A 27,878-nucleotide genomic window follows, 5' to 3' on the forward strand; every position below is an offset into this window, starting at 1 on the left:
TGACGTCACTGCCGGGCGGATGCGGGGGCGGGGCCGGAGGCGGGGGCGCGGCGCGGCGCGGGCGGTCAGCTGACGGCGCCCCGCACAGCCGCGCGGCCATGGACGAGAGCAGCCCGCTGGTGTCCCCGCAGCGGGCCCAGGCCGCCGCCTACGGGCTGCCCGCGGGGCCGGGCCCAGGCGCTGCGGTGCGGGCCGCGCCCTCCCCGCCCGGCTCCCCCCGCGGCCGCGACCGCGAGCGGCAGCCGCTGCTGGAGCGGGGCGCGGCGGGCGGCCGGGGCGCGGGGCCGCCGGCGGGGGCGGGCGGCGGCGGCGGCGGCGGGGCGGGGGCCCAGCGCGAGCGGAACGACTTCCCCGACGACCCCGAGTTCGCCGAGGTGGTGCGGCTGGCGGAGGCGGCCAGCGAGCGCGGCATCTTCCCGGAGCGCATCTACCAGGGCTCCAGCGGCAGCTACTTCGTCAAGGACCCGCAGGGGGTGCGCGGCGGGCCGGGGGCTCGGGGGGCCGGGCCGGGGCTGTCTTCTCCCCTCTGATGGGAGGGAGGGGCTGGCCTGGAAGCTGGGCGCCCCCCCCCGGTCTCCGTGCCCAGCGGCCTGCAGCCCACCGCGCTGCTGGCGGGGTCCCCAGGGCTGCCCCCCTCCCGGCGAGGCCAGTGGGTGCTGCGCCCAGGGGAGCTGGGCGGCCCCTGGGCCAGATGGGTGGTGGCGGAGGGCCCTGCCTGGCTCCCTGCGAGCTCTGCCGGGTGCCGGTCTCTGCTTAGCCCGGCGGGGAGCGAAGTGCAGCCGCCGCTGCGCCCTGGGCCTGGCGAGCCGGCCGGAGCGGTCTGCAAATGCTGCAGCAGCCCGGCAAGCGGCAGGTTGTGGGTCGGGTGCAGGCCCGGCTGCTGGAGTGTGTCCCTCTCCCCGGGAAGGGGGTGACCTACCCACCAGCCTTGTGTGGTGCCAGGGCCGTGCCGCTGCCCGGTGCGGTGCGTGGGTCGGGCAGCCGGTTTGCCGTGTCTCAGCTCAGTCCAGTGCTTGTTGGCTAGTGACGGAGAGGTGGCCCTCTTAGTCTGTGGTTTATCAAAACAAAACAGCCGTCACGTTGCACTCTAAAGCCTAACAAAAGCGTTTATTAGGGGATGAGCTTCCATGGGACAGACCCACTTCTCCAGACCAGAACAGACTCCGTGTGTAAAGCAGCAAGGTCCAAAAGCTCTTCTCAAGGTTGGCAAATCAGAAGAGCAGAGGGGCGGTGGGAAAGTTAAGAGTTAGCTAAACATCACAGGATGTAAAAGAGTCCTTGTAAAGGGTCAGTATCAGAGCGGCAGCCGTCTGAGTCTGTGTCTTTGAGAACAACGAGAAGTCCTGTGGCACCTTATAGACTAACGGATATTTTGGAGCCTGAGCTTTTGTGGGGAGGACCCACTTTGTGCACCTGGTGAAGTGGGTCTTCGCCCATGAAAGCTCAGGCTCCAAAATATCTTTAGTCTGTAAGGTGCCACAGGACTTGTTGTGATGGGTCAGGTAATTGCTGTCCTTGTTCAAACCCCGTGTTAATGTGTCAAATTTCAGTAAGATTGTCAGTTTGGAGTATTCCCTCTGTAGGTGGCTGGTGAAGTCCTGTTTCAGTCTGACTCACTCAACACCCCCTGACCCACCAACACCGAAAGAAGAAGAACTCTTTGTGGACTCCCCCGACAGCCATAATGAAAGTCTGGATTTCTACATTCAGTGCTTCCGCAGCCGGGCTCAGACTGGCACTATGCGCAAACAACACCAAATGAGAGACGATCTCAACTCTGCTGAGCGCCAGGCTGCCCGGAGCCTCAAAAATAACCCAGACACTGTAATCAAACCAGCCGACGCAGGGGGTGCTGTTGTCATGAATAAGTCAGGCTGTGAACAGGGGGCAGCCAGACAACTCTCCAACACCACATTTTACAGACGTCTCTCCTCTGACCCCACTTTGGAATTCCAAAAGAAATAACGATTACTTAAGGAACTCCCTGCTGCTACCCAGGACCTTATTTACTCAGACACACCATCTGAGCCCCAGCCTGGATTATTCTATTTACTTCCACAAACCTGGGAATCCCGGATGCCCTATCATTTCACCTATTGGCACCCTCACCACCAAACTATCCAGTTACGTGGACTCCCTCCTTAAACCCTATGCCACCAACACTCCCAGCTATCTCCGAGATACCACTGACTTCCTGAGGAGATTACAAAACATCGGAAACCTTCCTGACAATGCCACCCTGGCCACCGTGGATGTAGAGGCTGTCTACGCCAATATTCCACATGAAGACGAATAACAAGCAATCAGGAATACCGTCCCTGATGTCACCACAGCCAATCTGGTGTCTGACCTCAGCAACTTTGTTCTCACCCACCATTATTTCCAATTTGGGGACAACTTATACCTCCAGATTAGTGGGACTGCTGTGGGCACCCGCATGGCCCCACAATATGCTAATATATTTATGGCTGACCTGGAACAACGATTCCTCAACTCTAGTCCCCTATTACCCCTTCTGTACTTACAATACATCGATGACATCTTTATGATTTGGACCCGTGGTATAGAGACTCTAGAAGAATTCCACAGCGACTTTAACAACCTGCACCCCACCATCAACTTATACCTCGACCACTCCACGCGAGAGAGATGTTTCCTGGACACTACAGGACAAATCACTGATGGACAGATCAATACCACTCTCTACCGGAAACCCACTGACGGCTATGCTTACCTACACGCTTCTAGCTTCCATCCGGCACACACAACACGATCCATTGTTTACAGTCAAGCCCTTAGGTACAATCGCATTTGCTCTGATCCAACTGACAGAGACTGAAAACTCCAAGATCTCTACCAAATATTCATAAATGTGAATTACCAACCGCGAGAAGTAACAAAACAAATCGGCAGGGCCAGACGAATACCCAGAGACCAGCTACTCCAAGATAGGCCCAAAAAAGCCAAGAACAGAACACCACTGGTCATCACCTACAGCCCCCAACTCAAACCACTGCAATGAATTATTAAAGACCTACAGCCTACCCTTAATCAGGATGCCGCACTCCAGAAGGCCCTAGGTGACAGGCCTGTTCTCTCCTACAGACGCTTCCCAACCTTATGAGGATTCTCACTGACAACCACAGGCTATATACCAATCCTGGAGCTTTTCTTTGCAACCAAGCCCGTTGCCTTCTTTGTCCATGTATCTATTCTGGCGATACCATCACTGGACCTAACCAGGTTAGTCACAGAATCACGGGCACTTTCTCCTCTTCCTCTACTAACATCATATGTGCCAACAGTGCCCACACACCATGTATATAGGACAGACTGCAAACGCTCTTCGGCAAAGAACGAGTGGCACAAGACAGGCGTTTTTTGATGTCTAACTCGCAGACTTGTCAGCCAGCGCTTTAATGGAGTGGGCTGTTCTGTCAAAGACCTGAGAGTTTGTGTTCTACTGAAAAGGGACTTTAACAGCAGCCTGCAGAGGGAAAGCTCAGAACTAATTCAGCTCATTAACACGTGGTTTGAACAGGGACAGCAATTACCTGGCCCATGGTAAGGACTCTCTTACTTATGTCGATGTTTTATCTAACTCTTAACTCCCCCTCCCCCACCTGTCCCTCTGCTCTTCTGACTTGCCAACCTTGAGAACAATTTTTCAGATTTACCAACCCTGATAAGTGTTTGGGCCTCGGTGCTTTACACATGGAGTCGGCTCTGGTCTGGAGAAGTGGGTCTGTCCTCCGGAAGCTCATCACCTGATAAATGATTTTGGTAGTCTTTAAAGTGCCACCTGACTGCTTTTCCAGTGCTCGTGCGTGTCAGCCCTGGCCTGGGAGGGCTGTGACTGCCAGGAGATGGGCCTGCTTGCCTCTGAGTGACCTGGCAGGTCCCAGGACGGTGCTGATTAGCCCAAGGCCAGGCGCTGCTGTGCCAAGGCCCCTTTTGGGAACCGGCTCAACCATAGGCGGTGTCTATGCGCCGCCACCCCCGCCCTGCAGCGGCCAATGAGGACACAGCATGGCTCTGGCTGGGCCCCTGGCTGCCCGAGTGTGGTGACACTGATTTGACTGGCGGAGTGGGGAGCGGTGTCCCTAGTTGTTTTCTCTGGGTCGGCTCTGCTGGGCATGACTTCGCAGTGCAGCTGTCCCTGCAGACAGGCCAGAGGAGGTGCTGGTTGATGTGTGTCTGCTGTGGAGTCTGGCGCTGGGGTTGTGGGCCCAACCACGTACGCTGTGCTAGAAATCTGGGGAGCTGGGGGCAGTGTCTCAGCCCAGTTCTGTCCATGCACAAGTCACTGCCTGGCTCCCTCGTGCCCCTGCTGGCCGGGGCCTGCTTCTAATGCTCCCCGTCACTGACCCCTTCCTGGGGAGCCCATCACTCCCATGGCACTTTCTCCAGCCGCCCCATCTGGCTCCCCCTGTGCCCCAGCCCTGGGGTCTCTGGCTCAGACTCTGGGGGGTACAGAGGGCACTGCGTGAACAGAGCAGGATGTGCTTGCTGCAGGAGTCAGAGGGGCCAACCCTGCGTGCAGCCCTCTCTGTGCTCCGTGGGTCCTGGGCTGGTCGCTGGGTGGCCCGGCTGGCCAGCCGGCTGCACTGCAGCATTCTCCATGGCTGGGCTGGGTGTGGGGGCCGGCTGGCCATGTGCCTGCCTTGTGACTCTGCCTGCTAACTGGATTAGCTCTGGGGCTCCCTTGTCAACTGCTGCCCTAGGAGCAAGGCTGGGCTTGGCTGGCTTCTCTTAGCACTACCTCTGTCCCCCAGCACGGCTGGCTTGGTCATGCTGCAGAGGCGGATCTGGGAGGTGAGGCCCCAGAGCCTGCGTGACTCCCTTCCAGCCTGTGGCGTGGCCTGCGGTGTGGCCTGCCATCGGGACACGGCCTCTGCCTGGCTGCTCTCCTCCTGCCAGGGAGCTGCGCTGAACCTCCGGCGGCGAGGGCAGTGTGGTGGGGGGAAGAAGGCAGAGGCCCAGACCCACGTACCCCCACCCCCACTCTAGTGGCCATCCTTGTCAAGCAGTGGGTACCGCTGTGGGGCCAGGTGTGTGTCCGGGGGGGGGGGGGGAGGGAAGGGTGGTTCCTACTTCTCTAACCCCTCCCAGCCCGGTGTTGTCTGCCCTGGTCCCTGATTTTCCTGGGAGCCCGATGTGCTCAGCAGATGGAGTGAAGCAGGTAGCCCAGCGTTAGGCTGTTGTGCCAGCGTAGAAGGGAAGTTGTACAGGGTCATGCAGGGAATCAGTGCCACAGGCGGGAGCAAAGCTGGCCGGAGTAGCACTGAAACGCGGCCACCTCTGGGGTGGAGCACCACAGCCTATTGTCCCGTGTGACAGTGGGGCAGAGGGGAAGTTTGAGGATACCAGGGAAAGCACCATCCTGTTGTGCCCAGCCAGGGTGCGTCTGGCACTTCAGAGCACAAGGGTTGAGCGGGGCCTGCTGCGGTTTGGCCTGGGACCAGGGAATGTGACTTGTGCACCTGTAGCTCTGGCTGTGTGGCTGCCCACTCCCGCTGATGGGGCTGTCCTGTGCCTGGGCAGGCCAGGCAGCGTTCTGGGTCTGGGCCCCAGGCCATGCTGCCCGTCAGCTCTGTCCTTGGGCCGGCCTGGGGCAGGGGGCACAGCCCTGGGTGCGGGACCGACGTGCCCATGGGGCTCTCTGTGGCTCAGAAGCCACGCTGGCTTGTGCTGCGTTGCTGCTGTTCTTCTTGCCTGCGTGTCCTGCCGGCCCACGAGTGCTAGTTATGTGCCGTGCCTTGCCCAGGGGCTGCTGGTCTGTGCGCGGCAGCGCCTGCCAGGCTGTGCTGGTGGCAGACCCCTGTGCCAGCCCCAGCTCGGGGCACAGCAGGGCTCCATCCACACACTGCTTGGGGTTTGCCCAGCTGCCCTGGAGCCCGGTCCCCTGCCCGCAGCGCCGACTGGGGAGCACTGTGTCACTTCCTGCTTGTGAGCTGGGCAGCGCCTGCTGCTGAACGGTCTGCGACACCGTCCCCAGCCTGGGCCCGAGGGGGGTGGATACTCCTGCTGAGTCACCTCGGCCTGACTGCCGGCTGGGAGCCGTGCAGAGATGGGTGAGGGAGCCCTGGTGATGCTGTCACAGCAGTGGGAAGCTGCTCGCTCAGGGGCAGGCAGGAGCTGGGGCGGGGCATGGCAGGCGGGTTCCTTTCCTGAGCAGCCAGGGGTGGGTGGGGCTGGCAAACTCACTGTCAGCCAGCCCAACTTGACCCTGGGTCTGGGGGCGCTGCCGGGATGGGCCAGGTGGGATGAGCTGGGGGCCTGGGCCAGGTGATGGTGGGAGGGGGCCTGGGCTGGGCGACAGCCAGTCGGGGCCCCTCCTCTCCGGGGTTGCGGTGGCTGGGCAGGGTCCCCGCCCCCCGCCCCAGCCAGCCCCGTTGTTCCCCTCTGTCTCCAGAAAATCATCGGCGTGTTCAAGCCCAAGAACGAGGAGCCCTACGGGCAGCTGAACCCCAAGTGGACCAAGTGGCTGCAGAAGCTGTGCTGCCCCTGCTGCTTCGGCAGGGACTGCCTGGTGCTCAACCAGGGCTACCTGTCCGAGGCGGGCGCCAGCCTGGTGGACCAGAAGCTGGAGCTGAACATCGTTCCCCGCACCAAGGTGGCTGGCTGGGGGGCAGAGGCCCAGCCGTGCCCGGGGTGGGGAGGTTGCTTGTCTTCCCCCCAGCTCTGCTGGTGCCGCTGCTGTTCCATGGCCCTCGCCTGGGGTGACTCCTGAGGAGCGGCAGGGGGGGCACTGGTCATGTGACCAGCCCCCAGGTGACACCTCCCTGTGCCAGGCCTAGCCTGGGGGAAGGCCGGGGCGGCCCTCCCTTCCCTGCACTCCCTAGCAGCGGCAGAGGGGTGCAGCCCTCGCGTCCCCTGCTCCCCTGGCTCTGCTGCTTGATGCGCTCCCAGCAGAGCTTTTGCTGGCTTTTTCCCAGCTGTGCGTGGAGTACGTTTTCTGAGGCCGAGGCCTGTGTGATGTGCAGCACCGACTGGCACACACCGCTGGCTGTCCCCGATATTCGCATACAGGGCCCGCTGCTCCCTTCCTCCCCAGCTCCCGCATCACCCCTACTGGGGGCTCCCCCGCGGGGAAAGGACCTGCAGCTCCCAGCCTGCGCCCCTGGCTCAGGGCTCCATCTCCCCGCAGGTGGTGCATCTGGCCAGTGAGACTTTCAACTACAGCGCCATCGACCGGGTGAAGTCCCGTGGGAAAAGGCTGGCCCTGGAGAAGGTGCCAAAAGTTGGGCAACGGTTCAACCGCATCGGCCTGCCGCCAAAGGTAAGGGCTGCCGAGACACGCCCCCCTCGGGGCTGCCCCGTGCATGCAGCCCCTCACTGGCCTCTCTCCGCCTGCCGCAGGTGGGCTCCTTCCAGCTCTTCGTGGAGGGCTACAAGGACGCCGACTACTGGCTGCGGCGCTTCGAGGCAGAGCCACTCCCCGAGAACACCAACCGGCAGCTGCTGCTGCAGTTTGAGCGGCTGGTGGTCCTGGACTACATCATCAGGAACACAGGTGGGCGGGGGGCCAGGCCTGGCTCGTTCCTGGCGGGGGCAGCGCATGGGCCTTACAGCCTTGCTGGCAGCTGCAAGGCTGAGCGAGGCCCTGTGTCTTGGTGCCAGCCGGGGCGGGAGCACCCCTTGCTGAGCACCATGCCTGGCAGAGTCGGGCCCCGCTTGGTCTTGGGGCAGGGGCCAGCTCCAGGCAGGGCTGGAAAGGAAGAGGCTGTGCTGGCACAGGCTCCCAAAGCATTGGGGGCAGCTCTGGCTGGTGTGGGGCTGGAGCAGTCTCCAGGGCAGAGCTCCCTGGCTCGCTCTCTCTGGCCGCTCCCCGGTGCGCTGGGCTCACCCAGAGGGGAGAGGGCCCAGGGCCGCGCTGCCCCTCCCCAGACAGGTCAGGCTCCAGGGTGACGTGGCTGGTTCTGCTCCCACAGATCGAGGCAACGATAACTGGCTGATCAAGTACGACTGCCCCTTGGACAGCACGAGCGTGCGGGTGAGTGGGGCTGGGGCGGTGCGCACGTCCTCTGGCCGAGGGGAGGTCAGGGTGAGCTGATGTTCTGGGTCTTCTCTCCGGTGTGGGACTTCCACAGCCCCTGTCCCACTCCCAGGACAGTTCTTGCCCACGCTTGGAAGCCTCCGTGGGTGGCTGTGGCTGTGGCTCCTGTGGAGAGAGGGAGGGGCCAGGGCCTGTGCCTTGGGGGCGCTGGTCTGTGGATGCGGATGGTGAGTCAGGCTCTGCTGAGGTGGCAGGCCGGGGACCCGGGCTTGTGATGGGACTGCTAGGTAGACCTGAGATCCCACCTCATGTGGCTGTGGGGGCCAAGCTGTGGCTCGCTCAGCCTCCTGGGGGGTGTCGGGGATCCTCCCCTGCTCTGGCACTCCAAATGCAGAAAGTGAAATCCCACAAAATCTTTAAACCACCCTGCCTGTCCACAGGCTTTGCTTTAAAACTTCCCAGGCCCTGGAAGGTAGCTGGCACCACCTGAGTGGGAAAGACCCCCCAGGCCAGGAAGGCACATTCATGATGTCTTCCTGTGGGGTACCCCACGCTCTTAACCTTCCTTCGGGAGAGAGCCTAGGCACTCGAACTGTAGTTTAGTAGCTGACCTTTCAGTCTAAGGCCTGCATGTACACGGACCCTTCTTATGACTCGGGCTCAGACCAGTTGCTTAAACGCAGTGATTCTCACAAAACGAGAGAAGAGTCATGGGTTGCACGCAGAGCAAAATATTTCCCTCCCTGGGATTCAGCTTCAAAGTTACAGGGGAGAAAAGTCTCATGTCAAACCACCACCACAAAAGAGAGAACCAGAGCAGCCAGTCCAACCAAAATCAAAACAACCATAACCCGATTGCATCTCGCTGTCCGTTTCCTTAGGACTTGCATCTGATGGCTGGTTCTGCAATGGTTGTGTATTTCTGGTTTTCATTCCAAATTGCCTGGGAGCCATCTCCCCCACACGGACTTTCCCTCTGCTGTTATGCAGCCAAAAGGCCCCGAAAGCCGCAGTTCTCAGTTAAGCTACATCACTCCAGTTACATCAGGAGAGGTTAACCTCTTCCCTGCACTCATGCATGATGGGGTGAGGGTCCCCAGACCCTCTGAGTTCCCAAAGGTGGTGTGGTCCCAAGCACTGGTCAATTCTCAGTCCTCTCTGGGAGCTAGACGGGACCATCGTAGGCATCTCCTTGACTGCCCATAGGACATGGCAGAGACCTGCCTCACAGGAGTTCCCAGGGCAGATCTCGGAAAAGCTCCTGTTGGATTTAGCAATTGCTGGCAGTGGAGGCTCCATCTGGCCTCTGGGTGGGTTGTTCCGGAGGGTAATGTGCATCGCTTCCAGCCTGAATTCATAGGAGCTTCAGCGTCCAGCCGCTGGCCTGCATGAGGCTTTCCTCTGTTGGGCTGCAGAGCCTGCAGCTGCAGATCTGTCCCCACCACACAGGAGCTTCTGGGCTGGGACCCAGGCCTCCCTTCACCTTTTCTTTAAGCGCAGTAGGCTGAGCTTCCTCCTGTCTGCCACTGGCAAGCGGGTTTCTGATCCCTCCTCGTTCCTGTGGCGCTTCTGGCCTCTCTCCAATGGCTTCCTGCACTGTGCGCACCCAGAACGGGGCTCAGAGTTCTGGCACCAGCGGCACAGAGACAGGTGTAAAGGAGCTTCTCTGCTTCTCCTGGCAGTTCCTGTTTGTGCACCCCAGGGTGGTCTGAGCCCTTTGGCCTCAGCCTCGCACTGGTAGATCACGTTAAAAGCATGAGAGAGAGAACTTCACAAGAAACCCAACAGCTGGAAGGGGGAGCGGGTAGAATATTCATCAGAAGTTGGGAATTGTAGAAAGTTTGATAAGGGAAGTCAAGGGACAAGGAGAAATGGGTAGTCAGAGGAGCAAAGGACAGCAAAGAGCTACCAGTAAGCTGGTCCCTTAAGAGATGGAAATGGTGGTGAAATGATTTGGTAATGCAGAGAAGGGAGAACAAGGCTCTTCTGTTGGTGGGAACAGACCCAAATGTCATCTCATTGTATGGTGCCAGTGCTATTTCCAGTCCCCCTGTACAGCTGGAGGGTGTTAAACAGACACTAGTAAAGCTAGATGCTTTTAAATCAGATCCAGATAACTTGTATCCAAGAGTTTTAAAAGAGCTGGCTGAGCAGTATGCTGGTCCACTCGCAGACTTTTCAATAAATGAGGGAGCCCTGGGGAAGTGCCAGAAGATGGCTGAAGGCTAGTGCCGTGCCAGTTTTAGAAAGGGGAAATGGGATGATCTGGTACTCATAGGCCTGTCGGCCTGACTGTGGTCCTGGGCCAGGTGATGGAGTGACTGATACAAAACTCAGTTACTGAAGACCTAGGGGAGGGTGATGTGATAGGCCCTGTCCAGTGGGGTGTGGTTTTGGGGAGATGATAGGGGGTGGGTAGAGGCCATAGTGTTGATGTGACACAGGGCATCGTCCCTGTGCTTACCACGACTGCTTGTTGCTGGCCGTCCTGGCTTCACACCTCGGGCTGAACTGGAAGGAAACCCCCAGCTCCCTGCTTGTGGCTCTGTGCCCGGATCTCGGCTCTGTCCTCACCCTGCCAGCACCGGACTGAGTCTGGCTGCTCGTGCCAGAAGTTGGGAGTGGAGGGGCGAGTTTGGGAGCTGTCGTGCAGCAGGTCAGACTAGAAGATCGCCCCTCCTGGCCATGAAGTCTCTGGTCCCATGGCCTTCGGTGGGGACGTGGCCCACCACCGGGTCAGTAAAGTGACCCCAGGCGTCTGGGATGCGCCACAGCCCGACACTGCCAAGCAGTCCGCAGCTCCACCCTCTGAAGCTCAGGCTAGGCCCTACCATGAAAACCTTTCTGGGGGGAGTGGGTGCTGCTCAGCCAGTCCCCTGAGGTTGCCTCGCCCCACAGAAGAGACTGTTCCTTTAAGAAACACACCCTGGATTGGAGAGAGACATCCATCAGGCCATGTCCCCCAGATGGTGCCAACCCTGGGCCCCTGGGACCAGGCCCCCTGGCTCCATGTGCTCAGGGCGGAGCTCTGTCCCCAGCACGGTGCCACCCCTGGGACTGGGCCCCCGGCTCCATGCGCTCAGGGCAGATCTCTGTCCCTGGGGTGGTGCCAGCTATGGGCCCAGGGGTGGGGCTCTGTCCCCACGATGGAGCCGCCTCTGGGACTGGCCTGCCTAGCTCCATGCGCTCAGGGCAGAGCTCTGTCCCCAGGGGTGGGGTGGGGGCATTAGCTGTGCGGGTGGTTGGGATGAGGGCAGAGAAGCCAGGCAGGTCAGCAGGGACGGTGCTGTGGTGTGGCGCTGGCCTCTGGCTCCCAGTGCCTGTGACTCTCGATGTTTCCCTGCAGGACTCTGAGTGGGTAGTGGTGAAGGAGCCCATCATCAAGCTGGCAGCCATAGACAACGGCCTGGCCTTCCCCCTGAAGCACCCTGACTCCTGGAGAGCATGTAGGTCCCCGGCTGTGCCTCTCGCGAGGGGCAGCCTTGTGCGGGCAGCCCTGGAGCATCTGCCCACGGATAGGCCTGCAGCCCTGCTGCGCACCCTGGCGCTGGCTGGGCATGGCAAGCAGCAGGGGAGGCCTCGCTCCCCAGGGCTGGGAGAGGGTTGAGCAAGCTCGCTCCAGCCCCCTGCCGGCAGATACATGCCCATGGGCACCAGGCTGGTTGCCCCTGCCCCCTTGGTGGGGCTGTGCAGGCTGCCCTGACATCCGCTCCGGTTTCTCCCCAGACCCCTTCTACTGGGCGTGGCTGCCCCAGGCCAAACTCCCCTTCTCGCAGGAGATCAAGGACCTGATCCTGCCGAAGATCTCCGACCCCAACTTCGTCAAAGACCTGGAGGAGGATCTGTATGAACTTTTCAAGGTCAGCCGGGGGCTGGGCTGGGGAGGGTCTCATGCCGGTGGGTGGGGCTGGCCTGGCAGTGCCCCTCAGGACAGGGCATCCGCTGAGCTGCAGCTCTTGGGGGAGCAGAAAGCCAAGGCTGCAGCTGCGGGCAGGGCTTGGCTCGGCTCAACTCAACTCACTGCCAGGGTCTGAAGGGTTTTGATCCAGGGCCTTACAGACGTGCAGAACACTGGAACGGGAAGGGACCTCGAAGTCACAGAGTCCAGTCCCCTGCCTGGCAGGGCCCAGTGCCGTCTAGGTCCACATTTCCCAAACTGTTCCATGCGATGTGAATGGGGCTCCGTGAAAAGCCTTTGATGCTGGTGACACTTTTCCCTGTGAACTATCAAATCAGAAATCGTGTGTATCTGAAATAGCAATACAGCTGCAGCCTAGCTACTGTTCAAATGCATTCGTATTTGTAAGACGTTCGTTATGTGACTTGTGCCGAAACAGATGTCAAAAAAACCCATCACACCAGACTTACTTGTATTTGCTGGTCGCTTCTGTAAAAACAGCAAATTTATAAAAACAAAATTTAAAAATTTTTCCATCCTCAATTTGCGTTGCGTTTTGTCACACGATGGTTTGAGCGTTGAGGAAGGACGCTCCTTTTTTGCACAGCATCATCCTTGGCTGTTCTGATGGTTTGGTTTGGGTTTGTCCTTGATTTACAGGGCTCCTAACGTCCTGTCAGAACATTAGTTGTTCAGTCAGATGATGATCATAGAACACTAGGACCGGAAGGGGCCTCGAGAGGCCATTGAGTCCAGTCCCCTGCCCTGACGGCAGGACCGACCACTATCTACACCATCCCTGATAGACATCTATCTAATCTGTTCTTAAATATCTCCAGCGAGGGAGATTCTACAACCTCCCTTGGCAACTTATTCCAGTACTTGACCACCCTGACAGTTAGGAACTTTTTCCTAATGTCCAACCTAAACTTCCCTTGCTGCAGCTTAAGTCCACTGCCTCTTGTTCTCTCCTCAGAGGCCAAGAAGAACAAGTTTTCTCCCTCCTCCTTATGACACCCTTTAAGATATCTGAAAACCGCTATCATGTCCCCCCTCAATCTTCTCTGTTCCAAGCTAAACAAGCCCAATTCTTTCAGCCTTTCTTCATAAGTCATGTTCTCCAGACCTTTGATCATTCTAGTTGCTCTTCTCTGGACCTTCTCTAATTTCTCCACATCTTTCTTGAATTGGGGTGCCCAGAACTGGACACAATATTCCAGCTGAGGTCTAACCAGCGCAGAGTAGAGCGGTAGAATGATTTCTCCTGTCTTGTTCACAACACACCTGCTAATGCATCCCAGAATCATGTTTGCTTTTTTTGCAACAGCATCACGCTGTTGACTCATATTTAACTTGTGATCTACTAGAACCCCTAGATCCCTTTCTGCTGTACTCCTTCCTAGACAGTCTTTTCCCATTCTGTATGTGTGAAACAGATTATTCCTTCCTAAGTGCAGCACCGTACATTTATCTTTATTAAACTTCATCCTGTTTACTTCAGACCATTTCTCCAATTTATCTAGATCATTTTGAATTATGGCCCTATCCTCCAAGGTAGTTGCAACCCCTCCCAGCTTGGTATCATCTGCAAACTTAATAAGTGTACTTTCTATGATGATTTGTTCTTTGTAAAACAAGACCTCCTAAAAACCCGAACTTTTAAACCCACTTCAGAGCAGCACATGCAGGTCTTTTTGGTGTCTGTCCCTCCCGCCCCCAGCCAGCCCCCTCTGTGTCTGTTAATATCCTCCAAGCCCAAAAGTGTTCCAGGGCCAAGTGAGTTTGGGAGCTGCTGATCTAGATCATCCCTGTTAGGTATCTCCCTAACCTGCTCTTCAGTATGTCAGTGGTGGCAATTCTACAACCCTGCGAGGCAGTCTGCACCTCCTCCAGACAGGAGCAACTTGCAGGGGGCCGTGCTGCTTGGGGTATGGAAGGGTGAGGTGGTGGGGGCGGGGAGCTTGCTGCCAGTGGAGGGGGGTGTGTCTGTTGGGGCTTGCAGGCATGGGGGGGAGCTGTCTCGTGGGGGGGTGGACCTCGCTGCTGGAGCACAGGGTCTCAGTGCCTGTCCCTTGCTGTTTCTCTTGCAGAAGGACCCTGGCTTCGATCGGGGGCAGTTCCACAAGCAGATTGCTGTCATGAGGGGCCAGGTATGGTGGGCAGGCACTGCTGGGCATGGGGGTGCTGGCCGTGGGGGCGGGGAGCAGGTGCTCAGCACCCTTCTGCTCTGCTGCCTAGATGCTGAACCTGACGCAGGCGCTGAAGGACGGGAAGAGCCCCCTCCACCTGGTGCAGATGCCGCCGGTGATCGTGGAGACAGCACGCTCCCACCAGCGCAGTGCCAGCGAGTCCTACACACAGAGCTTCCAGAGCCGCAAGCCCTTCTTCTCCTGGTGGTAGCTGGGCATGGCGGCGGGAACCTCCTGCTGGACTGGCAGAGCCGGGCAGGCCCCTTGCTGCAGGGCGTGGACATGGCCTGGCAGAGCCCTGCTCAGCAGGAGCCCTCGCTGCTCCCATGCTAGCTGCATGCGGGGCCGGGAGCCGCTCCATGGGCAGTCGCCTGGCACCTGGCCTCCTGCCCCTCCCATGAAGGCAGCTGGAGAGGGTCTGGCTGCGTTGTTGCCCTCTTGTCCCTTGCTCCAGCCTCCTCCTGCACACTGCTCTGGGTGGGGGAGGCCAGGCTGCCAGCCCAGCGCCTGCCTGGTGCGTTTCGTTCTTAGGGGCGTGCTGGGAGAGGAGGCAGGGGCATGAGTGAGGCCGTGTGCCTGGGTTGGACTGAGCTGAGCTGGTGGGGGCAGCAGGCCTGGGGGTGCCCCAACAGCTGTGCTGGGGGGTTGCAGCTTCCCTTCCTCCAGGGCGAGAGCTGTGCGTCCCAGAGAGGTCTGAGCAGGGGTGAGCCTGGCCCTGTTTCATGAGATAGGTGGTGGGGGGGGCCTGGTGTGGGAGCTGTTTCTCACCCTGCCCCCAGGGGAGAGGACATCTGTCCTAGTCTAGGGGCCTGTTGCTGTCTCCCCACTCTCCTGTGTGAGGGGCAGGCCCCCCTCAGGGCATTCAGGCAGTCCCTGGCTGGTTTGGGGAGGGCCATCTGGCTGCCCTTCTCCAGGGAGCCATACCAGGCTGAGGGATGCTGGTTGGTGGGAGGACTAGCCTGAGGCTGCTTGGGGGGTGCAGGGAGGCCTTCCTGCTTCATTAGGGCTATGTCTGTTACACCTGGGGACCAGCTGCCCAAGGGGGTTCAGTGGGCCCCTGTCCCCTTCGTGCTTAGCTTCCCCTTCCTCTTTCTGCTCCATGGCACCTGCATTGTGGCTTGGCCCAGCCCTGTGCTGGGGAACCTGTCCCTGAGCCTGGCCCCAGACTCTTGCAGCCCCTGGGACTGGACTGTTGCTGCTGCATGCCTCTTGAGCGCTGCCCTGGAGGTGGGGGCTGTGTATGGGCCAGGCCATGAACAGAAGCGGGCAGAGAGCTGGGCTCTCCCCTCTCCCAGGCTGCAGCGATGGGGGCCAGAGCTGGCAGGGGCTGTCCCCAGGAATGAGGTGTTCTTATGCACTGTAGAAATGTATGGAATGTATTTAAACTAAGGCACTGGCTGCATGGGACCTGCTGTTCGGGGGGGTGTGTGCTCAGGCTGTGGGCATGGCTTGCCCAGCCCCCCAGCCAGGGGCTGTGAGGGAAAGGTGGGCTACTGCCTCGGGGCAGTAGGGGACCAGTACCTGTGTGGCTCTTGGCTGGCAGGGGCCTTTCCCACCCCTGCACCCAGGCTCGAGGAACAGGCTGTACCTAGCAGCAGCCCCTCCCTAGAGCTGCAGTTAGTGAAATGGGCCCATCTCGCGGCAGCCGTGGTGCCCATGTGTGCTGTGGGCGCTGGAGGCGGTACAAGGCAGGCTGCTTTCCAGCTGAGGGGCCCTGGCTGGGGTCTCAGGTGAACCCTGGGGGGTGGCAGTTCTGCAGGGTTACAGCAGCTCCCACCAGGCAAGAGGCAGGTGCCAGCTGCTGCCATCCTGGTGTATTCCTACAGGCCCCAGCTGGCTCCTGCCTCCTGTTGCGGCCTCCACACAGTTTCCATTTTCCAGCCCTTTTGCTGGGCAGCCCCACCTACCTGGCACTGAGCATAGTGAAACCCAGTGGGTTCCTGGCTCATGGATCTGAACAGCCAGATAGGCCAGGCTGAGCCCCCAGCAGGGCTGGCTGCACCATGCCAGGGTGTGGGTGCCAGTGTCTCCCATTGCTGGCCAGGCCTGCAGCACTGCCTGGGGGTGCTGGGCTCAGCCCCTTGGCACAAGCAGCTCTCCTGTCCTGCTACTCAGATTAAGTTTTATTGCATGTTCTGTCCAGCTGCACTTACTAGCACGTGTTTTCCCGGGCTCAGGCCTTACCCCTGGGAGGCCTCCCTCCAGCTGCCCTCCCTGGGGGGCTGGCTAGGGGCAAGGCTGCTCTGTTGTGTCAGTCTCTGCCTGGGGCTGGCTCGCACCTCAGGGCACAGAGGCTCTGGCCCAAGGGCTTCCAGGCCAAATTAGTGTTGGGTGGGGATGGGCTGCAGCAATCCCCCTACTGGCGGGTCCCCCCGGGAGCGCCCCCCCCCCTTGTGGGGCAGGGGCTGAGCCTGGCCAGAATCTCAGGCAGCTGCTCCCTCACGGCTGGAGCTGGTGCAGGTAGCCGGCGGGGCCAGGCCTCTTCTTCCTCTGCCGACTCCTCGGCCCTCTCCCGGGGGTGGCAGGGGGCTGCCTGGCGCTGCCGGCGGCTGCCGCAGGGGCGCTGCCGTCCTCTAGCCTGCAGGGAACAGACAGAGCCAGCGTGAGGGGCGGGGCAGCTGGGGGGCTGCCGATGGGGGGGTGGTACTGCCAGAGCCGCTCCCCCACCGCGGGGCACAGGGCGCCCGCCTGCCCTGCCCCGCCCCCGCTCCCACGGGCGGCCGAGTCACGGGTGGGGGCAGCAGGCCCGGGCGTGGCTCGCAGCCTGGGCCGGCCCCGGGAGAGCGCTGGGAGGGTGCGGTGCGCCCGGCCCGAGCCTTGCCCATACCTGGGGAAGCTGAGGAGCTGCAGCGCCCGGCTCTCCGGAGCTCCCGGGCCCGGCCGCCGCCCCCGCCGCGTCGGCCTGAGCTGGCGCCAGCCCCCGGCCCGCTCCCAGACCAGCTGGGCTCGTTCCTCCGCCCGCTCGTCCCCGCTGCGCCGGAACAGCCGCCGCAGCTCCCGCAGCCCCACGTGCTGGAAGATGTTGGCCGCGGCTCCCGCCCGGGCCCGGCCCGCGGGCGCCTGGCGGCGGGGGGCGTCGCACGCCACGGAGGCCGGGGTGCCCATGGGCCGGCCGGGCAGCTGCGGGGGCGAAAGAAGCGACGCGGGGCGGGGGGGGCGCAGCACAGGCCCCGCCCCGCACGTGGGCGCCAGCCGGGAGCGACGAGCCACCGCCCGGCCCGAGCCCCCTGACCTGGCCCGGCCGAGACGCGCGGGCGGGATCGGGGCCCCGGTCACCTGCGCACGGGGGGGGGGGGGGGGGCGGTGGCGGCGGCGGAGCCAGGGACGGGCCTGAGTCCCGCCCCCAAGCTGGTAGCCAATCAGCGGCTGCCGCCTTCCCAAGCCGGCCGCGGAGAGACCGGCTGCCCAATCAGGTCCCGCAGAAGGGGAAGGGGCGTGGCCTGGCATCCCTGGGGGAACACGTGGCAAGTGGTGACGCCGATGGGCCGGGGGAACACGCCCCCGGGAGGCGGTGCCCGGCTGGGAGCCCGGGGGCTGCTGGTCCCCGCCCCCGCACGCGAGATGCTTCCCTGCTCGCCCCCCCCCCCTCCGCGCCCGTGGAGCCGCTCGGCTCCCCAGTACCCCCCAGCCTGAGGAGCCCCCCCCGCACTCCCAGCTCCAGGAGCTGCCCTCCCAGTCCTGGCCCCTGCCCCGGAAGCCACTCGCCTCCCCCGTACCCCTCCAGCCCCAGGAGCCGACCCCCGCCCCCTGCTCAGGGAGCCACTCACCCCCTGCTGTACTCCCCAGCCCCAGGTGCCACCCCCTGCCCCAGGAGCTGACCCCCATCCCCTGCCCCGGGAGCCACACGCCCCCCCCCATACCCCCCAGCCCTAGGAGCTGCTCTCCCGGTCCTGGCCCCTATCCCGGGAGCTACTCGCCCCTCCTGCCCCGGGAGCCACTTGCCCCCCCTCCCGTACCCTCAGCCCCAAAAGCCACCACGTGTACCCAGCCCCGAGAGCTCCTCACTCCCCCGTACCCCCTAACTCTAGGAGGAGCTCCTCCATACCCTGTGCCTTGGGAGACACTCACCCCCCCAGCCCCTGTCCTGGAAGCCTCACCCCTGTCCTGTGACCCATTTGCCCCCTGTGCCCCCCAGGCTCTGCCCCAGGAGCCACTTGCCCCCCCATACCCCCTGCCCATGTAGCTGCTAACCTCCTGCAAACCTCCCCTGTGCTGGGAGCTGCTTGCCCTCCATACCCCCCAGCCCTGGCAATTGCCCCCCAGCTTCCTGCCCTGGGAGCCGTGCAACTCCCCACAGCTACGGCTAAGGGGAGCATTGGCAGCTGGTTGCACAGCCAGCCTGTGAAATGCTTTGCAAGGGGAAACTGCCTCCCAGGGGAGCCGGGTGGGGCTGTACCCACTGCCTTGTGAGACCTGCTGCCTGGGGACTTTGGAGGCTCCTGGGCCCACAGTTCAGGGTTTCCCAGGTCCCACGCATGGCTCACTGCTCTCCACCTGGGTGACTGAGGAGCAGCGTGCGCTCAAGGCTCCAGAAGGAGAAACCCCCACCCACACCCAGGTGATGGCATCAGGAGCTGCTGTGCCCCTGTCCTGGCAAATCGTCCCTGGGGCCTTGCAGGAGGACGGTGATTCTAACGATAACGCGCAGCTTTTGAACCCAGGACCTTCAGATCTGCAGCACGACCCCAGTCCCTGGAGCTAAAGGAGTTACCCCATTTGCTGGCAGCCGTAGTAGGTTGTTATCCACCAGTGGCCCAGCTACTAGAGGGCAAGGTGACAGGTTTTGCCAGCACCACGGGGAGGGTCTGAGCCAGGACTGGCTGATTTGCTATGTATAAACCAGGCAGCGCTGTGGGTGTGCCAAAGCTGGGGGCAGCAGGGGACAGTCGGCCTCCCGCAGCGACAGACCAACACTGGCAGGAAGGGCCCCGCCCTCCTCCCCAGGGCCCGGATGCAGGAGCCAGAGGTGCTGGCCAGGCTGCATGGCGGGCGGGGCTCAGGAAGGACAGTGACCCAACAGCTGAGCTGAGCTGAGCTGAGCCCACCGGGGTCCTGCAGTGCAGGGCGTCGCCGTGGGGCTGGGGGGCCGAGGACCTGGAGGTGGCTCTCCTACACACACACGCTCCTGTGCCAGGAGAATGGGGGAGGGCTGGCTCTGCCATGTCACCCCTGCCAGCTCAGCACTGCCGGCAACACACCAGAGGACTCCCATCCAGGCCTAGGCCTGCCCTCGGTGTCTGTCTGCCGCCCGAAGACGCATCCCAGCCCAGCGGCTGGTGCGTGGAGTTTTGGAGCCAGTGTTCCTGCCTCTTTTCTCCATCTTGGGGCAGAATAAATTTTGTTCTGTGCACTGTGGGGTGTGTGCCTGCGCACCCCCACAGAAACGCAGGCTGCTCTGCCAGTCACCTGGCTGGGGATGCCCGGGGCCAGGGGTGCAGGATGCCAGGGCTTGGTTTGCCTTGGGCTGGGGCACTGGATGACACAGACGGGGGTGCCCGGGGCTGGGGGTGCAGGATGGTGGGGCTGGAGGTGCCCTGGGCTGGGGTACAGGATGGCAGGGCTGGGGGTGCCTGGGACTGGGGCGCTGGACGACACAGGTCGGCGCCTGGGACTGGGGGCGCTGAGTGGCTCACCGGGGTGTGCCCGGGACTGGGGTGCAGGATGACAGGGCTGTGGGTGGCTGGGACTGGGGTGCAGGATGGTGGGGCTGGAGGCGGCTGGGACTGGGGATGACCGGGACTAGGGTGCAGGCTAGCGGGGCCGGGGGCGGCCGGGACTGGGGTGCCGGATGCTGGGGCTGGGGGTGCCTGGGGCTGGGGTGCAGGACGGCGGGGCCGGGGGCGGCCGGGACTGGGGGTGCCCGGGACTGGGGCGCCGGATGGCGGGGCCGGGGGCGGCCGGGAGTGGGGTGCAGGCCGGGGCGCCGGACGGCCGGGGGCGCTCGGCCGGGCGAGGCGCTGGGGCGGCCGCGGGGCGGGGCAGGAAGGGGCGCCGGGCGCCAGCCGCGGGGCCGGCCCGCGCAGAGGAAGTGAGGCGCTGGCGGGCCGGGCCGGGCCGGAGCGCCCAGCGCCGCCGCCGCCGCCATGCCCCCGCCCGCGCCCCCCGCCGCGCCGCCGCCGCCGCCGCCCGCCCGCGGGCCCCTGGGGCTGCACCGGCCCTTCGTGCGCAGCCCGCTGCTGCCGCTGCGCCTGGGGCAGCTGCTCCTGGGCGCCGCCTGCTGGGGCGCGGTGGCCGCCCACAAGTACGAGGGCGCGGCGCACTTCGCGCTGTTCGCCGCCGTGCTGGCCTGGCTGCTGGCGCTGGCGCTGCTGGGCCTCAGCCTGCTGGGCCGCTGGGCGCTGGTGCCGGGGCTGGGCGCCCGCTGGCTGCTCACCAACGCGGCCGCCGACCTGCTGCTGGGCGCCGGGCTGTACGCGGCGGCCGCGGGCGTCATGGGCCACAAGGCGGAGCGCAGCAGCTACTGCACCCTGCGGGGCTACAGCCAGCGCTGCCCCTACCGCGCCTACCTGGGCGCCGCCGTGTGCGGGGCGCTGGCCGCCGCCCTGCACCTGCTGGCGGGTCTCTACTGCCTGGCACGCCGCTGGCGAGGCCACCGCGACATCGTCTGAGCGAGCCCCCCACTCCCCGTCCCTGCCTCGCCCTGCCCAGGATGGACGGACAGACAGACGGACCCGCAGCCCCCCACCCGCCTCGTCCTGCCCGGGACGGGCGGACAGACGGACAGATGGACGGATGGACCCACAGCCCCCCAACCGCCTTGCCCTGCCCTGCCCAGGACGGACGGACGGACGGACGGACAGACGGACCTGCAGACCCCTACCCGCCTCGCCCTGCCCGGGACGGACCCACAGCCCCTCAACCGCCTCGCCCTGCCCAGGACGGACGGACAAACAGACAGACCCGCAGCCCCCCCCCCATCCGCTTCGCCCTGCCCGGGACGGATGGACGGATGGACCGACCCACAGCCCCCCCCTGCCTCACCATGCCCGGGATGGACCCACAGCCCCCCAACCGCCTCGCCCTGCCCAGGACGGACGGACAGATGGATGGACCCGCAGCCCCCCACCTGCCTCGCCCTGCCCGGGACAGACCCACAGCCCCCCAACCGCCTCGCCCTGCCCAGGACAGACGGACAGACCCGCAGCCCCCGCTACCCACCTCGCCCTGCCCAGGACAGACGGATGGATGGACGGACGGACCCACAGCCCCCCCACCCGCCTCGCCCTACCCGGGACGGACCCACAGCCCCCCAACCACCTCGCCCTGCCCAGGACGGACGGACAGATGGATGGACCCGCAGCCCCCCGCCCGCCTCGCCCTGCTCGGGACGGACCCACAGCCCCCCAACTGCCTTGCCCTGCCTGGGACGGACGGACCCGCAGCCGCCGACCCGCCTCGCCCTGCCCAGGACAGACCCACAGCCCCCCATTGCCTCTCCCTGCCCGGGACGGACCCGCAGCCCCCTACCTGCCTCGCCCTGCCTGGGACGGACGGACAGACGGACGGACCTGCAGCCCCCCACCCGTCTCGCCCTGCCTGGGACGGATGGATGGCTGGGGCCGCAGCCCCCCACCCACCTCACCTGGGATGGACAGATGGACAGACCCGCAGCCCCCCACTTCACCCTGCCTGGGACAGACAGACGGACAGACCTGCAGCCCCCCACCCACCTCACCCTTGGACAGACAGACCTGCAGCCCCCCACCCACCTTGCCCGGGATGGACAGATGGACGGACCTGCAGCCCCCTGCCTTGCCTTGCCCAGGACATACAGATGGACAGACCCACAGCCCCCCACCTTGCCTGGGACGGACAGATGGACAGACCCGCAGCGCTCCACACTGCCCAGGACAGACCCGCAGCCGCCCACCTTGCTCAGGATGGACAGACAGACAGACCTGCAGCCCCCCACCTCGCCCTGCACGGACAGATGGATGGACCTGCAGCTCTTCTGCTTCTCCTGGGACACACAGATGGACCCACAGCTCCCCCCCACCTTCCCTGGGATGGACAGAGGGATCCACAGCATCACCCCACTTGGACAGACGGACGGACCTGCAGCCCCCCACCTCACTCTGCACGGACAGATGGACCCACAGCCTCCCCACCTCCCCCAGGATGGACCCAGAGCTCCCTCCCTTTCCTGGGATGGACAGATGGATTCACAGCTCCCCTCCTCATCTCCTTTGGGACAGACAGACCCAACTCCCCTCTGCCTCCCCCAGGACAGACAGCACCCCCCCACCGCTCCGCACAAGGGACCACCAGACATACAGCCTCCTCTGCTTCCTCTGGGATGGATGGATGGACGGACACACAGCCGCTTCTGTCTCACCTGAGACAGAGGGATGGACCTACAGTGTCTGCCCTGCGGGATGGGCTGGCAGACCTCCCCAGCCTGGCAGGGATCCGCAGCCCCCAGACTGAGGAACTCCCCCCTTGGTGTGGACGGACAGACGGACACAGGCTCTCCGCAGCCCAAGAACCCAGCTCCGATGGCCCGAAGGTGGGGCTGCCAGCCCGAGGCTCCCGCTTCCAGCTCGCACAGGTGGGTGTTTGCTCCAGGTCTCCACGCAGGCTGGTTGGGCCGTGGGGCTGGGGCAGGAGGGCGCCGTCACAGAAGGGGCAAGAGGCAGGAGCTGCTCTCCCAGCAGCCATGGCCCAGCCAGGACTGGTCCCTCCCCGGGCCCGAAACGCTGCAGGAGAAACCGGCTGTAAGAGAACTCAGTGCTCAGAGATCCCCAGACCCCCCTGCCCTTCGAGGGGCTGAGTGCTGACTGTCTCCAGCACGCAGCCCCGGCGGCTGCCCTCTGCTCGGGCACCGAACTCTGCCTGTTCCCATCCCAGGGAGTGAGGCCCCAGCAGGGCAAAGCTCTGGCTCTTTGCTGCCACCTACTCCCAGGCCTGACTCGGGGCTGGGGGGGAGGGAGCAGGGGCTGGGCCTTGCAGCCCCGAGAGCCCCCTTCCCTGCAGCCTCCTTGTGCGTGGTTCTCTCCTGCCCTTTTCTTTGCAGGGGACCCACAGCAGGGCCAGCCAGGGCAATGCAGCTCCTCTGGGGCAGCACACGGCAGCTGTTTAACCCCTGCACAGGCGGCGACAGAGGCTGTGCCTGGAGTTCAGCGCAGTAAGGAAATGCAGGGAAGAGCTGGCCTCGGGCACGCAGAGACGGGACGGCTCCGGAGGACAGGCCGGGCCCTGTGCATGGTGCACAAGGGAGGTGTCTCGTCCCTCGGCTGCGTGGGCGCCGTCCAGCGGCCGGGGCTCAGGGCTGTGCCAAGGCCATTCTGGGCAGCGTGGCAGCAAGTGCCTTTCGGTCTTACAGGCAGACGTCCACCCTGGTGCCTGCGGTCCCGCTGCTGCTCTTGCCGGGTGCTGAGGACCAGTCCTGCGAAGGAGGCCCCAAGGGGCAGCGGCTGGGCCTGGGCCTGTTTCAGGAATGCTGCCCCCTCTCCAGTGCCTGTACCCACGGCTCAGGCCCCTGCTTCCCAGCCTGCAACCCAAGTGCCTTTCAGCCCCGGACCCTCCGGAGCCACGTGTGAAGGCAGGAGGAGCCGGGATGGATCAGCCCTCGGCCCCACCCAAAGCCAACCACTCGGAGGATGGACGTGCTGCTCTGACTTCTTGTCTGGCCCCTGCTCCAGCTGTGAGGCCGAGCCCCTGGACGGACTGGCTGCCAGGGTTCCTGCTCCCAGGCCCGGGCCCCTCAGCTGCTGCGGGTGAGGACAGGGTACCCAGAGGAGGCTGGACTTGTGCACGGGCATTCATCTCTGGAGAGAGCATGGAGCCCAGCCCAGGTGGCTGGCACTCACCCTGCTCCTGCACCAGGCAGCGGCTGCAGGCCCCCAGCCCTGGAAACCGAGACGCAGTGCAGGCCGCGAGGGCAGGTGGCGCAGAGCCAAGGGAGGGAGTCTTGCCCAAGGTGAGCTTGGTGGTGTCAGGGGCGTGGATTGAGGGTCTGGCAGTGGACATGGGCTCCCCTGGAATCACTCAGGAGGGGCCAGGGAGCTCTGCGCTGTGGCTGGCGTGGGAAGTAGCGTTACAAGGGGTTCAGTGCCTCCAGGTATTACAGCTCTCTTGGTAGTGCCCCCTTAACCTGCCAGCCTGAGGCGAGGCTTTTCCCCAGGGCGTCCCCCTGCGGTGCACAGAGGACAGGGCCCTGGTTCAGCTCCAGCCCTCAGGACTCTATGTTAGGATGGGCTGAGACTGCAGAACCACTGCAGCAACGGGACTCAAATTACAGCCCTGCTGCAAGGCATGCATGTGCCCCGTGGCCAGTAACTGCGTGGGTTGCTCCACGTGCCCCTTGGCCAGTAACTGCGTGGCTCCTTCCCTGCTCCACGCGCCCCTTGGCCTGTAACTGCGTGGCTCCTTCCCTGCTCCACGCGCCCCTTGGCCTGTAACTGCGTGGCTCCTTCCCTGCTCCACGCGCCCCTTGGCCAGTAACTGCGTGGCTCCTTCCCTGCTCCACGCGCCCCTTGGCCAGTAACTGCGTGGCTTCCTCCCTGCTCCACGCGCCCCTTGGCCTGTAACTGCGTGGCTCCTTCCCTGCTCCACGCGCCCCTTGGCCAGTAACTGCGTGGCTCCCTCCCTGCTCCACGCGCCCCTTGGCCTGTAACTGCGTGGCTCCTTCCCTGCTCCACGCGCCCCTTGGCCAGTAACTGCGTGGCTCCTTCCCTGCTCCACGCGCCCCTTGGCCAGTAACTGCGTGGCTTCCTCCCTGCTCCACGCGCCCCTTGGCCTGTAACTGCGTGGCTCCTTCCCTGCTCCACGCGCCCCTTGGCCAGTAACTGCGTGGCTTCCTCCCTGCTCCACGCGCCCCTTGGCCTGTAACTGCGTGGCTCCTTCCCTGCTCCACGCGCCCCTTGGCCAGTAACTGCGTGGCTCCTTCCCTGCTCCACGCGCCCCTTGGCCTGTAACTGCGTGGCTCCTTCCCTGCTCCACGCGCCCCTTGGCCAGTAACTGCGTGGCTCCTTCCCTGCTCCACGCGCCCCGTGGCCTCTGGCACCGCCCTGTGCCGCCTCCCCTGCTCTCTGCTGTGACCACGATGCCTCAGCTGCTGCCCTTGTCTGTGGCAAAGTGGTACTACAGGCTATAGCATCCCACGACTGCCACCAGCGGTGCTGGCCCAGCTATCTCCCCGGTCCCGTACCATCACTAGGCCTAGCTGTGGTCTCGTTGGGTGGCAGTGTGCAGACAGCAGGGGAACGGTCACGGTGTCCACAGCTCGGCAGCTGATGGTGAGCCATAGCCGCCTGGGCCTGGCTTTGTGGGCCAGCCTCAGAGTGAGCAAATGGACCAGACGCGGGCGGGGGCTGATCCCTGGCTGCAGGCTGAGCGCCCTGCGGCCTGGGAGGGCTTGAGGGCCAGGGAGCGCTGCAGCAGCTGGGGGTCGCAGATGGCCTCGCCCGTGGCTGGGGAGGGGCACAGAGGGTCCAGGGCAGGGCCTCGCTGCTCTGTGCTGCTAGTCACTCCATTTCCCTTGCAGCTCCGTGGCTCCTGCACTCCGACGGGGGCTGCGCTCACGACTACGCCTCGCAGGCAGCTGCACCGCAAGGCAACGGAGCGCCTGGAGAGCCGCAGCCCTGCTCCGTTCAGCCAGGCTGGCTCCCCAGGTGGTATGGACAGGGCCCAGCGCACGGGAGAGCTGAGTGCGCCCGCCTGCTGCCCCCGCCCTGCCTGGGGCAGCTCTGCCCATCGGGGCAGCATGTGCCAGGGGCCCAGCCAGGCGCTCCTGGTCCACCCTGCCTGGCCTGCGGCTGGCCTCTGCCCTGCCCAGCTGGGTAGCCGGGAGGCTGGGCCGGTGCCCTGGCCATGCACTGCTAGGCCGGCAGCTGCTCTGCAGAGAAGTCGGGCCCCTCATCCTGCTGCCCGTCCTCACCCCAGAAGCAAGCAGGCCAGGGCTTGGCGGGCAGGAGCTGCGTCCGGCTGTGTCTGGCTTGGAGGCCCAGCTGCTCCAGGCCCTGTTTGCTATGAATCCCCTTGTCCAAATAAAGGGCTGCTGGTCTGAGCTGGGCCTGTCTGTGTGGGGCCTTTGTCTCGGGGCGGGCAGGCCCATGGGATGGGGTGAGAGAGGGGTGAGGGGCCTGGGAGTGCAGCGCTGCAGCGGGAAGGGGGGCTGGGACTCCAGCTCTGTGGGGGGAGGGGAGCCAGGACCCCAGTGCTGTGGGGGAAGGGGGGGGGCTGGGAGTGTAGTGGTGTGCGGGGGAGGGGAGCCGGGACTCCAGCGGTGTGTGGGGGAGGGGAGCCGGGACTCCAGCGCTGTGGGGGAAGGGGGGGCTGGGAGTGCAGCGCTGTGGGGGGAGGGGAGCCAGGACTCCAGCGCTGTGGGGGAAGGGGGGGCTGGGAGTGCAGCGCTGTGGGGGGAGGGGAGCCAGGACCCCAACGCTGTGGGGGAAGCAGGGGGCTGGGAGTGCAGCGCTAGGGGGGGGAGGGGAGCCAGGACTCCAGCGCTGGGGGGGAAGGTGGGGGCTGGGAGTGCAGCGCTGTGGGAGGAGGGGAGCCAGGACCCCAGTGCTGTGGGGGAAGGGGGGGCTGGGAGTGCAGTGCTGTGGGGGGGAGGGGAGCCAGGACCCCAGCGCTGTGGGGGAAGGGGGGGGCTGGGAGTGCAGCGCTGTGGGGGGAGGGGAGCCAGGACCCCAGCGCTGTGGGGGAAGGGGGGGCTGGGAGTGCAGCGCTGTGGGGGGGAGGGGAGCCAGGACTCCAGCGCTGTGGGGGAAGGGGGGGGCTGGGAGTGCAGCGCTGTGGGGGGAGGGGAGCCAGGACCCCAGCGCTGTGGGGGAAGGGGGGGGCTGGGAGTGCAGCGCTGTGGGGGGGGCGGGACTCCAGCGCTGCAGGGGGGAAGGGGGGACAGTGTGTAGGGATTCCCCAGAGCACCAGCCTCACCACTGTCCTGTTCCTGCATCAGAGGGGCCTCAGTCCTGCCTCCCACTTCACCCAGGAGTCCCCTGGCCCCTCCGCTCTGCCCAGGGCTGGTTGCGTCCTGCCAGAGTAGGGCCCTGCTGGCCCTGATCACTAGAGCCTGGCCTGGGATTCGGCTCTGGCTGCATCACAGGGAACCCCGGCCCAGCGGCTGGAGTCTGCAGGGGGCAGCACGTCCTCGCCAGGCTCTGGGGCAGTCCCCAGCTGTCTGACGGGGGCTCCCAGAGCTGAGCTGGGCTTCAGGCCCCTGTGGCTGCCCAGGCCAGTGTGCCAGCTGGGCTGGGTCCTGGAGCTGGGTCCTGGGGCCCTGGGGCTGGGTCCTGGAGCTGGGTCCTGGGGCCCTGGGGCCCTGGGGCTGGTCCTGGGGCTGGGTCCTGAGGCTGGGTCCTGCAGCTGGGTCCTGGGGCTTGGCTGTGGTTGATGGGGCCGCAGGCGGCACGACCCGGGCAGGGCCTCAGGCAGATGGGCCCAGGCCTGCTCCGGGCACCCTGGCAGCAGACATGCGGGAGGCCAGGGCTCCTTGTCCCCTCGGGCAGGAGCAGAGAGGGAGGTGCAGCAGCCTCCAGCCCTGCCTCTGTGCAAGGCCGGGGATGGGCGCAGCTGGCGAGCAGACCCGCTGGGGCCAGCTGGCAGGAGAGTGGCCCAGGGTGGCGGAGACGACAGTGCTCCCGGGACGGGGACGCAGCGATTCCCCAGGCCTGGCCCCGTATGCCAGGACAGGCCCAGTGGCTCCCCAGGCAGCTCCAGCTCTGGCTTTCCACGGGGGGTCAGCCGGTCCGGTCCAGCCCATCTGTCTGGGTCAGGCCCCAGCTGCAGGCAGCTCCCTGTGGGGCTGGCAGGGCCCTGCTGCGGCCCTGGGGGGTTGCTGTCCCAC

The 27,878-nt window shown here is 64.2% G+C and overlaps 3 protein-coding genes across 4 annotated transcripts; 2 read left to right on the plus strand and 1 right to left on the minus strand.

The window, feature by feature from the left end:
* The first annotated feature begins 79 nt into the window (after nucleotides 1-79).
* Nucleotides 80-15,884, plus strand: PI4K2A (phosphatidylinositol 4-kinase type 2 alpha). Its single transcript, XM_074999351.1, has 9 exons — nucleotides 80-473; nucleotides 6,416-6,616; nucleotides 7,151-7,282; nucleotides 7,363-7,516; nucleotides 7,935-7,996; nucleotides 11,346-11,445; nucleotides 11,726-11,859; nucleotides 13,988-14,047; nucleotides 14,136-15,884. Exons 1-9 carry the CDS (start codon nucleotides 99-101, stop codon nucleotides 14,295-14,297), a joined length of 1,380 nt encoding a protein of 459 aa, XP_074855452.1. The 5' UTR covers nucleotides 80-98; the 3' UTR covers nucleotides 14,298-15,884.
* A 297-nt stretch (nucleotides 15,885-16,181) lies between these two features.
* Nucleotides 16,182-17,375, minus strand: AVPI1 (arginine vasopressin induced 1). The gene is made up of 2 exons (XM_074999354.1): nucleotides 16,914-17,375; nucleotides 16,182-16,664 (listed from the first exon to the last, which is right to left on the minus strand). The coding sequence occupies exons 1-2, from the start codon at nucleotides 17,189-17,191 to the stop codon at nucleotides 16,526-16,528; spliced, it is 417 nt and encodes a 138-aa protein (XP_074855455.1). The 5' UTR covers nucleotides 17,192-17,375; the 3' UTR covers nucleotides 16,182-16,525.
* Nucleotides 17,376-20,130: 2,755 nt separating this feature from the next.
* MARVELD1 (MARVEL domain containing 1) lies at nucleotides 20,131-26,093 on the plus strand. Of its 2 annotated transcripts, none has more exons than XM_074999355.1 (3): nucleotides 20,131-22,634; nucleotides 23,409-24,005; nucleotides 25,572-26,093. In XM_074999355.1, exon 1 carries the CDS (start codon nucleotides 20,170-20,172, stop codon nucleotides 20,692-20,694), a length of 525 nt encoding a protein of 174 aa, XP_074855456.1. In that variant the 5' UTR covers nucleotides 20,131-20,169; the 3' UTR covers nucleotides 20,695-22,634; nucleotides 23,409-24,005; nucleotides 25,572-26,093. The 2 variants fall into 2 exon arrangements, 1 of the variants encoding a protein (XP_074855456.1); XR_012646212.1 differs by having other exon boundaries at nucleotides 20,691-22,634; nucleotides 23,100-24,005.
* Nucleotides 26,094-27,878: the final 1,785 nt, after the last annotated feature.

The sequence above is a fragment of the Carettochelys insculpta genome, chromosome 7 (genome assembly GCF_033958435.1).
Source record: "Carettochelys insculpta isolate YL-2023 chromosome 7, ASM3395843v1, whole genome shotgun sequence".
NCBI classification, from domain to species: domain Eukaryota; kingdom Metazoa; phylum Chordata; order Testudines; family Carettochelyidae; genus Carettochelys; species Carettochelys insculpta.